Consider the following 12,227-nt stretch of genomic DNA (forward strand, 5'->3'; position numbering starts at 1 on the left):
AGAGACAGATGATAATGCAGGGAGGGTTTTGTAGCATTAGCTCTTGTTCAGCTACTCCCATCGCATCCCATTCAGGGTCATTTAAGGCGGGTATCATGTCATGTAAAGACGGCCCCCTCACTTTGTAGGCCGCTTTAGAAAGGTGTTGGCTAATAGGCATCAACTCCATTAGGTCATCTTGTCAAAGACCGAAGACGAAGAAGAGGTGAAAAGAAGAAAGAAAATGGAAGATGATCCGCAGGTTTTTGTTTTGTGCCTTGGTGTCTATAGAAGCTTCATTTAGCTTTMAATTTGTGGGGATTCAATTAAACCAATCAAAACTTGAATTTCCTCTAAATAACATGTCTTAATTGGCCCAATTGTAACAGAGAAAGATCTTGTTGATTGGTGATATTAGACAAAATGCATGTTTGGTTTTTTATATGGCCCAGGTAGTTTAGTCTATGTAATTCGTCGGCTGGTGCTCCATTTCTTGAAGCGTCGGGTGGGGATAGTCCCTAAAATCCATTCACCCCAAGAGCTTGATCGTTGAGCTACAGTTGACAAATAGAAAATGGCAGATTGTAGACCTATTTACACCGTTTAGGTCCATTCTATAACAGGGCAGTAACAAAACAAGTGACCAGTGAGTGATATGTTTGCCAAAATATCATGTCCCTCTCCGCAAAGTTAMAGTTTATTAGCCTATTTCTGCAAGCATGGTTTATGTTTTGGGTCAACCTGAAGGTAGGCTACCGACCAYTATTTAAAGGGGTAACCATGACAACTTGAGTCCTGATTGGCCACCCAGGCACGGGAATTAAGGAGAGCGTCACCCAATCTGAATACGGATGCGCCTGGCGCCCGCAGAGCCGGGCACAGTGATGCGAAAAGTGTCGACGTGAGGTGAGCGGAGGCGAAGAAGTGGAACCTAAAAACAAAAAATGACAACAACAACAAAATAATAATAATAGGCTACAGCCCATGTAACATTTTCTCTACAGCGGGGACGAACAGGCTTTCCACGTGTCAATTTTTACGCAGCCCGTCAATGAAGAAGAGGACTATAGGTGCTTTTTAAATTCATAWTTTTTCTTTTGGATTCTGGATTGTGACAAGTGCTAGGACAGAACAGGACAGGGGCTTCCAGACCCAGGAGTACAGTAGAGGAACTTCGGGGAGTGTTCGCCTATAGCCTGCCTTTAAACGGTAGTGGARAGGGGCTTCTCCCCACCCATCCACCCACCTGACAGAACATTCGCGCCTGCTTTGTCCACAACCCCGGAGCCAAGACGTTGCTGCGCGGAGAGCCGCGTGGCCCCAGACCCAGCACCGGAGTCCGCGTGGGAAGGTCGGCCCTCGTTATCCTCCAGACGGGTGGGATGATGGTCCACTGCGCGGGGTGCGACAGGCCCATCCTGGACCGGTTCCTGCTCAACGTGTTGGACCGAGCCTGGCACGCCAAGTGCGTCCAATGCTGCGAGTGCCACTGTAACCTGACCGAGAAGTGCTTCTCGCGTGATGGGAAGCTTTATTGTAAAATTGACTTTTTCAGGTAAGGATTCAGATTGGGGATTTATGCGAAAAAGCAGGTATGCCAAAAACTCTGTGAACTCACCAGGGAGAATTATAACCCTGCTGCTTCTGAAGATTTGTTTGTCTGTTTTTTGTTAGTAAGTGTCTTAAAATGCTGAAATTGATTGCATGTCACACAATGATCAAAATAGCGMTCGTTATAGCGTCACTCACATAATGAATTAACCATCATGATATTATTCTGTAGGCCTACACATTGTTTCGTGGAAATGGATATGGTTCGCCAAGGCCTACTTCACATGATGGCCTATAATTCACCTATAGGCGAGATAGCCTATCAGTTATTAGAATTGTTTTAGAATGTCACTTCAAATTATTCAATTTCAAGCCTTGCAGAAATAATATTGTAACCACAAAAATCATATAATTATTAGGCCTATATAAATGTATATAATTTCAGAGTTATAAGTTCATTCTAGAGCTCTGAATATCACAAATATATTTAGCATGTTGACAGAACTAATTAATCATAGCCTGAGATGTCCACGTTATCACTCTTTGTCCGCTTGAGTTTTACATGAAGAGGGTGTTTTTTAGAGACACAGTGTGTTTTCTGACAATATGAATCATAACCTTTATTCCTAATATTTATTATGACAAATAATATCACTTTTATTTATAAATCAATATKATTGGTGGGGTTGAATATTATGTCRGCTTGAATATTCACTTCTCTTAATTCTCTTCTCTCCATGCACATGGAGGCAGTTGAAATCTATTTATAATATGCATTTTCCTCTCACCTGTACTCTCTGTTTMCACTATTGTTTGGTCCAATAGATTTTAAAACTTAACCATTAGGCCTACACCAGCCGCTCAGTTCTTCAAAGTGGTAATTCAGTGATAAGTGTAGGCCCTTGTTTGTGTACGCGCACTCTCATAGCATCATACCAATTAGTTATGTGTCAGCTTTTTTCCCCCTCCTGTACAAATTGTTTAATGACATGTGAGGCCCAGTATTTAAGCTTTTGTGAAGGCAATGTTGGCCTCAAACGGCCTTGACCATCATATTAGCCGGCTTCCATCCGTGGATTTAAATGGCCGAACAATTAGCCAGGCGAAACAGTAATCACCCTAATGTGGCCATTTGTTGTGTAAGTAGTGCTGTGTCCTCGCCGAGCCGTGCATGTGAAAGGGTACAGTGGAGCGATACTATTGCAAATGGCTGGAGAGAGAGACAGRGAAAGAGAGAGGGATTCTGATAAAAAATAAAGGGGGCTTGCCTCGACCGCTCGCCCCGTCCTCCCACCCCCCACACACACCCTCAAACACACACTACCTCCAATAATCGTATTATAATTGAAATATTTTCAATTCCTGTATTTGTTTCGTCCTGAGGCGACGCCATGTTGATGAGAGAGATTACCAAATCACCATGAGAGGCGCGTGATGAGGTTTCTGGCTCGTGATGAGGTGGATTAGGCCTATTTATTTCACATCGGAGAGGGAAACACTAAAGTACAATGCATGGTGGGAGAAAAACATAATAAGGTTTCCCATTCCCCATCACTATATGTAGCACACATTTTTTCTTCCAGTGAAACACTTCATTTTCAACTGATTTACCTTGTCGACTTATCCCCGGAAACGATGAGACGTTGAGTTAGGCTGTTATATACTCGCCTGTCTATCCAAATAATACAAGTATATCCACTATGCTTTTTTTTGCACGTGAAGAGGGTGAATGTGGATTAACAGGAGATTTCACGCTAAAATGTTCCTAGTCCGTTTAATCCTCGGATATCTCTGTAGTCTCAATGTGATGACTGTCACTAATACGTTCTGCGTGGGTTTATTGTTAAAAACAAGAATTATGGTATTTCTCAGTCTAGCGCAGGTGCTACATTTTAGGCTATATTATGTATCAAGAGTAGTCTGTTAGATTTTAACGAAAATTATTTCGAAATAGCCTACCCCTTCTTCAATCATGGCAAATATGTAATACAATGAAACAAATGTATAAAATAAAAACAATAAATTATAACTACTATAGAATATATTTAGTCATTGTTGTAAGTGTTTTGTCATTGCGATTTCGTAATTTTCTTGGAACAAACGCTTCAAATCAGGCTACGCGCCAAACCTTCTGCATTGCCCACAGTTGCAAAATTCGTTGTCTAATAGGCATATACATTATTTAAAAAAAAAAAAGTTAGAACAGTAAAATGTCCATCTCAAATTCATATTTTTTTTGTATGTATTTCTGTGTCGTGGGGATTTCACATCAACCCCCCTCTCCTCTCTCCCTTTATTTTCAGGAGGTTTGGGACGAAGTGCGCGGGCTGCCTCCAAGGCATCTCTCCCAGCGATCTTGTGCGCAAGGCGCGCAGCAAGGTGTTCCATCTCAACTGCTTCACGTGCATGGTGTGCAACAAGCAGCTGTCCACGGGCGAGGAGCTCTATGTCATCGACGAAAATAAGTTTGTGTGCAAAGAAGACTACCTAAGCTCAGGGGCTATCAAGGAAGTCAATTTGAATTCAGGTAGCCTAATTATAGCTAAGGGTTTCAAAAGTGCGTCTACAGTAGACATTCTAGACGGTCTACTAATGTTAGGCTAGTCTAGTGCATGGATACGAAAATATCAATGGTCTGTTGGTCTTGTTCTTGGAAAAATTCTACACGGTTGTCTGAAAATAATGGACCTTTCTTTCTTAGTAGCCTAAGCCTATTTTTCCCCCCTCAAAAATATAAGTGGTATATTATAGTCTGCATTTGTATTTGAAAGCAACGAGCATCATTTAAAGCGGGTTGTTTTTTGGAAGACTGTTTTGGCCACCTACGTTAACTGATTAATTTGTGTGTATTTATTTACTGATCGTTTCAACGTGGGATCCCATCCCATACACGGGGGAATGGTGGAGCATTAATATTTGTGCACGATGAGAAACGCCTTAAACTACTACACGGTTGTATTTGTTGGATTCCTAAAATAGGATAAGCCTAAACCACATATTCACATATGATTTACCGAACTAAAATGCATGAATTCGAAATCATATTGTGTTACTATGCCATTTAAATTGTTTTATCCAGAGCCATAACGGAGGCCTATATCAAGTCCTACAATAGGCCTCCGTCAGGTAATTCAAAACCATGGACATGCATGTCTGCGTGTTAGCTCTGGCTCTGCATTCGTTGGAGTATCGTCTGCGTCCAATCTGAAGTAGCCTAGTCTTGTAGATGTATATGAATTTGGGSATTCTATTCTATATTCTAGCTTACTTTCCCATTTTAGCTGCAGTGCCGTAGGCCTACATGGTMCAACATGTGTAGCCTATGGAGAATTCGGCTGCAAGTTACTTCCTCGCCAAATAAATAAATATCTCTAAAATGTCTTTATTCAACATGGCCTTGATATTGTTAAAATATTAGGCCTACACTTTGGGGTGTTTGGAACTAAAATGTGCAAGTCAACAACTTTCAGAAAAGCTTGTGTTTATGGGGTTCTCAGGCTCCCATCACTGCCATTCGATTTTGTCTTTAGATCAACAAGGTGAGGAATAACATTTGTATCCTGGAAAGACGTGACATTGAATTTGACCCCTCGTTGGGTGTCTGTAGCTGCAAATGTGAACATACTGACATTCTCGCCGCSGCAATGGGCCGTGTATAGGGCATGTGTAGCCTAGCGTTTGATGATGTTCCCCAACAAAGCATCTCCGCTTCGCTGAATGCATCTGACCATAGCTCAGTCTTATCAACGCTATAAATTCCTGTCAGATGAATGGCTCAAACAGCCCTCCCCTCGGACAATGACATGCTGTTATCGTGCGACGCAGCGGGTCCTTGGGGATCAGCCTAGCCCCCTTTTTTTGTTTCACATTACATGCATAATTTCTCTTTCATTATCTCGATCGCTTAGGTCACACGCGGGCAGTGTCGAGATGGTTACACCTGTTTTATTTGTGAAGATTTAAACTGGTAAATCCAGGTATTTAGTCTGTTTCATATTGGTTACATTGGCAAAGTGTAGGCTATTTTATATATGTATATATATATATATTATATATATATAAGGAAGTGAAAAGGGCTTCCATATTTGTATTTTGTGAGGCGTCATTGTTCCACATATTCTAGTTTATTTGTGATTAGATAAGCTACAGCAATAATCTAGTAGTAGGCCCCATGACACCTCCGATTGAAACCTTTCCATTCTCTCCCGTCCCCCAGTGTCATCATGCACAGACAGAAGTTTATCGCCGGACCTCCAGGACCCGATACAGGACGACACAAAAGAGACGGACAATTCCATGTCCTCAGATAAGGACATGAACAATAACGAGAATGAGGAGCAGAATTCGGGCACGAAGCGGCGAGGCCCGCGGACCACCATCAAAGCCAAGCAGCTGGAGACGCTGAAGGCTGCCTTCGTGGCCACGCCGAAACCCACACGACACATTCGGGAACAGTTGGCCCAGGAGACGGGACTCAACATGCGGGTTATACAGGTAGGAGAGCAGGCTAACTTGAGYATATTCATTGCTGGTTGATGCAGAGCCTGGTTTTTATTTGGACAAGTTAGAATTCCTATTATAAATAGAACAGAACTCGATCAAATAGAATAGATTAGAAGCTCTGGGTTGATAATGTTGAGTTTTCAGGTCAAATTGAGAAATAACGTTCTGTGGTTTTTCTCTTTGCTTGTTTGATGAGCACTGCTGAGTTTTGGTAGGCTACATGGTGTAGACAACATTCGTGATGAATTAGTTAGAATAGATTTAATTAAAGACGTACTTGACAAAGTGAGAGTGAAAAGAATGTCACAACACAATGTAGGTTATTAACAGTCCGGAAGCCAAAGKTTATTTGAATGAAGTAGACCTATCTTTGGAGGGAAAACGTCTTTGGTAAAAATAAATATGAGAAAAATAACAAGACACGTTCAAGTGAAATGCTGATTGATAMATCCATAAAATCAGCTCGAGAGTTAATGGACCTCCCTCCCCGGGAAATGGAATTGGGTCTAGAAACTACATTATGTATTTTTTGTTTGTGATATTTTTTGTAATAGTTTGCTGCACTATCAACTGATCAATTAATATCATTAAGGTTACTATTTCTTAAGATTGAGTTGTGGTTTTCTTTATCTCTTATCAATTTAAGATTTTGAATAATCAGACATTAAATTGGCAATTTGACCAGTCTATTTATAGTCTATTGTAGCCTATTTGGACTCTTGTTTGATAGTTTTTGTTTTTTTTAATTAAAGCAAAAGATAAATTATGATTTGAATGAATTTGAATGAAAGATGGAAGACATTCGTTTCTTAATATGACATATTGTATTTGCTGTTGATTTCTCATTTATTATTGAAGCAAGTATAGTACCCGGATTGCCTGCACAGTATGTGCATGTTTAAATATGTAGCATATCTGTAGCCATAGGCCTTCACATTTTAGAAATATAATGCACTGTTAATGCTTTTAACAGCCAATAATTGAACAATAGTGTCATTACAAAAAAAGCCCACAGCACTGCACACAAATACTGTAAACAGTTGTATGTTAACAGGTGCACATGCCAACCAAGACAATTTAGAGGTTTAAATGAGCAGTTCTGGTCAGTCAAGGAAGTATCAGGATTTTTCACTTCCTGAATTGACAAATTAAAACTGAATTGACCTCAAACCCTGTYAGGGAGATCTGATGGTCCTGTGACAACATGTGAGATCATAGTCATTGCTAATGAGAGAGTAATAACATTACTGTTTACCTTCTTGAAGTGGAATATATCCTCACTGCTACCAACCACACTCAGATCTCTAGCCTTTATGTCATAACCACACACATGCACACACACAAACACACACTCTCGGTGTCTGGGTTTAGACTGTGTTAGGGTGATTAGCACCGTCACTGCCAGCTGAGATGTGGCTTTTTGTGTGCTTACAGTAATTACCACTGATTTCACAGATTTACATGCYGTATACCGTACACCCCCCTCGCTCCTCTGTCCTCACTCGTTTACTGCCAGACAATCTCTCCTCTCAGACCAGGCCTTGTAGCATCTTCTCACTTTCATGTCTCCACAACACTGTATCGATCCCATTTATCTCTGATTAGCAACAACATAATGCACTGTGGTATACTGTACAGTGCATTCGGAAAGTATTCGGACCCCTAGACTTTTTCCACACTTTGTTACGTTTACAACTTTATTCTAAAATGTATTCAATTGTTTTCTCCCCCCTTATCAATCTACACACAATACCYCATAATGACAAAGCAAAAACAGGTTTTGATTTTTTTGCAGATGTATAAAAAAWATATATATTACATTTACATAAGTATTCAGACCCTTTACTTAGTACTTTGTTGAAGCACCTTTGGCAGCGATTACAGCCTTGAGTCTTCTTGGGTATGACGCTACAAGCTTGGCACACCTGTATTTGGGGAGTTTCTCTCATTCCTCTCTGCAGATCCTCTCAAGCTCTGTCAATTCGCTGCACAGCTATTTTCAGGGCTCTGGCTGGATCACTCAAGCACATTCAGAGACTTGTCCCGAAGCCACTCCTGCGTTGTCTTGGCTGTGTGCTTAGGGTCACTGTCCTGTTGGAAGGTGAACCTTTGCCCCAGTCTGAGGCCCTGARAGCTCTGGAGCAGGTTTTCATCAAGGATATCTCTGTACTTTGCTCCGTTCATCTTTGCCTCGACTAGTCTCCCAGTCCCTGCCTCTGAAAAAAAATGGATGGTACCAGGTTTCCTCCTCAGGCCAAAGAGTTCAATCTTGGTTTCCTCAGAACAGAGAATTTTGTTTCTCATGGTCTGAGAGCCTTTAGGTGTCAACTGGCAAACTCCAAGCGGGCTGTCATGTCCCTTTTACTGAGTCACTCTACCATAAAGGCCTGATTGGTGGAGTGCTGCAGAGATGGTTGTCCTTCTGGAAGGTTCTCCCATCTCCACAGAGGAACTCTAGAGCCGTGTCAAGGGCCTTGGTCACCTCCCTGACCAAGGCCCTTCTCCCCCGATTACTCAGTTTGGCCGGGCGRCCAGCTCTAGGAAGAGTCTTGGTGGTTCCAAACTTCTTCCATTTAAGAATGATGGAGGCCACTATGTTCTTGGGGACCTTCAATGCTGCAGAAATTATTTGGTACCCTTCCCCAGATCTGTGCCTCGACACAATCCTGTCTCGGGGCTCTACGGACAATTCCTTCGATCTTATGGCTTGGTATTTGCTCTGACATGCATTGCCAACTGTGGGACCTTATATATTTTTGCTTTGTCATTATGGGGTATTGTGTGTAGATATCTGAGGAAATGTTTGTATTTAATCCATTTTAGAATAAGGCTGTAACRTAACAAAATGTGGAAAAAGTCAAGGGGTCTGAATACTTTCCGAAGGCACTGTATATAGAACCAAGATGGTGGACAGTTACATCACCCCCCCAAATGTTTGTTTTTTTGTTTTTTGAATTCTCTAAATACTTTCAATATTATTAATTTCCATGTCGGCTCTATGCCTGGAAATGCCCTTGTTCGGAGCAAAAGTATACCGTATTTCAAAATTTCCAAAAAAGTATTTGAAATTCTGGATATTGTTGTTAATTTAAATGTAGTGATATCTGACACTTCTGTCTATAAAAATACACATTTCATATTTTGTTAATATTAATAAGATAAATATTCTTTAAGCCTCAAGGCAAAATATGTAAAAAAAAAGCATGAGATTAGCTATAAAACTGCARGGGGCCCCTGTGAAACTCCTCTACGCCACTGACAACCGCAAGTCAACATTTGCTGCAACCAGCTACTGTCAACAACAAGGTGGAACTCTCAGAATCAAATTATTACATCAGTTCTCAATGCGTATGAAGACAAGCTTGACACACTGCCTGTCACCAAGCTATCCATGCATGAGTATGTCCTTTCTGATGCTATGGACATCCAGTTGAGCTTCAGTTAGTTTTCAGACTTGATTTACTCGTTTTTATTTCGTTCGAATTTTATCAAATCATTTCGTTTCAGTTTTAGTTTTCGTGTTAGAGACAGAAAGTAGCCTATGTGTGGGAGGTTAGGAGCCATTTATGTCATGAGGCCTATAGTTTGCGTTATTGTGGAATGTTACTTCTTGCCACTGGGGGGCAGTAATACMTAARGTGAGGGGYCWSGTCATAGGTTTGGTTATGTTTAAGTTATAAATCAATCTTAATGTGACTTAGATTAAAAAATATAATTATTGGTTGTCTGACTCAGATTCAGACATTTCTGCCGCACCGTTCAAAGCTATGGCCATCTCTGGTTGTTGTTGGTCAAGGGTATTCCCTTGCCTGTTCTGTAATAACTTGATAGTCTTGACTATGTTCGCCCCATTGACAGTTACGACGAGTAGGATCTTCTCCTCTGGTATGTCCCATGCTTCCAATGTCCAGTCAATTACCTCTCTGGTGTGTGGATGCTAAATCCAATGSAGCTTGAGCAACGCATGCTGTGCCTTCTTGGAGGAGGGGTGATAGAAGCAGGTGAAAGAAACAGGTTGATATGTACAGAAGCAAAAGCCGGCAATCCTTTCTTTATCCATCCGTCTACACACAGGGTTATTTTCTATGCCTCTTTCAGAATCTCCTTCACTTTCTGGGTTGCTGTATCCATTTGCAAAGCAATCAACACGTTTACTCTAGCAGCGCCAGGAGTTCTAAATTTGGGATCAAGTGTTTGGTTGAACTTTCTGAAGGCTGGCTCATCGTACAGTCTCATGGACGTGCCAGACTGGATCAATAAACTAACCAGTGCTTCTTTCTTTTTTTTACTCCTTTGAATTCGGTTGCCATGTTTCTGCTCTTTTTCATTCCAACTGCTAAAGTTGATTGTCCTACCGTTGCAATTTGCGTGCAGCTACTAAGAGCTGGTGGCTGTCTCAMGTTGTCTTAATCCTGAAATGGTTTGTGTGATTCTTTGTGGCCGCTGTTCAGTTTAACTTTGAGGTTGGGTTTTCCTTTTTACACTGCACAACAATATAAATGCAACAATTTGAATGATTTTACTGAGCTACAGTTCATATAAGGAAATCAGTCAATTTAAATAASTTCATTKGGGCCTAATCTATGGATTTCACATGACTGGGAATACAAATATGCATCTGTTGGTCACYGATAGCTTAAAAAAAAGTAGGGGTGTGGATCAGAAAACCAGTCAGTATCTGGTGTGACAMAATTGATTGTGTCCTGTGAAATGTTGTTCCACTCCTCTTCAATGGCTGTGCAAAGTTGCTGGACATTGGAGGGAACTGGAACACAGTTTCGTACACGTCGATCCAGAGCATCCCAAACATGCTCCATGGGTGACATGTCTGGTGAGTATGCAGGCCAGAACTGGGACATGTTCAGCTTCCAGGAATTGTGTATAGATCCTTGCGACATGGGACCGGCCATTATCATGCTGAAACGTGAGGTGATGGCGGTTGATGAATGGATCTCACCAACTGTACATTTTAGAGTGGACTTTTATTGTCCCCAGCACAAGGTGCACCTGTGTAATGATCATACTGTTTAATCAGATTCTTAATATGCCACACTTGTCAGGTGAATGGATTATCTTGTCAAAGGAGAAATGCTTGCTAACAGGGATGTAAACAAATTTGTGCACATMATTTGAGAGAAATAAGCTTTTTGTGTGTATGGAAAATTTCTGTGACCTTTTATTTATTTCAGCTCATGAAACATGGGAACAGCTACATGTTGCATTTATATTTTTGYTCMGTGTATCTCTGTTCCACACACGCTGCTGACACTACAATACACTTACTTTTGTCCTTTCCAGYAATGTACTCAAGACAATCCCATACAGGGCTTTACCTTTTGCTGTCGCCAATGTTCACGCACACGCTCCACGCTCGCCCTCTTATTTCTTCCCTGTTAGCTATTGATAGCTAGTGATAGTGATGCACAAGCTAGTCCTATTTGAAACCGGCATCTCTTGGCTGCATTACCCCACCAGTTTCAGAAGCATGAAAACCCCATTAGAAAAAAAGCTTGAAAAACCCATTACATTTTTTAGCCCGAAGTTTAGAATTTAAAAAACTAAAACTAAACGTAATTTGATGTTTTTTATTTTAGTTAGTTTTGCAATCAAAGATAATAGTGTCAGTGTAGTTTTTGTTTTTTAAATGTTTGTTTTAGTTTCAGTTTTAGTTTACTATAATAACCTTGAGGAGTACCTCATCACCCCATATCTTCCACCAACTACTGATCCTCTGACATTCTGCAAGAAACACAGTCACACATATCCAACACCGCACATAGTTGCTGCTGAGTACCTATATACATGTCCCAGCATCCTCCRCAGCTGTGGAGCAGCTTTTCAGCATTGCAGGGCATATCTTCAGACCARATCGCTGCTCAATGTCTGACGAGCATTTTGAAACCCTGATGTTTTATTATTAAATGTAACATGGCATCTTGTCATCTTTCATGAGGCACCGATGTAAAGCTTAGGCTGCATATTTGGAATTAAAAAGTGRAATGATATGTTTGGTAATTCAAATTAAACGAATAAGTACATTCAAAACTTTTTTCAAATACGCCYRAATAATAMTACTTTTKTTGTTGTTGAAAATACTGTCTTTCAAATACTTCCAAGGATATGTATTTGTAGTACTGGCAATTACATGCTAATGCTTTCCAAATGGTATTTTCAAATACATTCCAATATTCAAC

At 40.8% G+C, this 12,227-nt stretch overlaps 1 protein-coding gene across 1 annotated transcript in view; it reads left to right on the forward strand.

Moving 5' to 3' along the window:
* Positions 1 to 76: 76 nt before the first annotated feature.
* The window catches only part of lhx5 (LIM homeobox 5), a 17,093-nt gene continuing 4,942 nt past the window's right edge, over positions 77 to 12,227 (forward strand). The window contains exons 1-3 of the mRNA XM_023983510.3: positions 77 to 1,534; positions 3,834 to 4,057; positions 5,747 to 6,024. Coding sequence (XP_023839278.1) covers positions 1,362 to 1,534; positions 3,834 to 4,057; positions 5,747 to 6,024 — 675 coding nt within the window. The 5' untranslated portion in view covers positions 77 to 1,361. The remainder of the gene's footprint in view (positions 1,535 to 3,833; positions 4,058 to 5,746; positions 6,025 to 12,227) is intronic.

This window comes from Salvelinus sp. IW2-2015, linkage group LG4q.1:29, assembly GCF_002910315.2.
Source record: "Salvelinus sp. IW2-2015 linkage group LG4q.1:29, ASM291031v2, whole genome shotgun sequence".
Classification (NCBI taxonomy): domain Eukaryota; kingdom Metazoa; phylum Chordata; class Actinopteri; order Salmoniformes; family Salmonidae; genus Salvelinus; species Salvelinus sp. IW2-2015.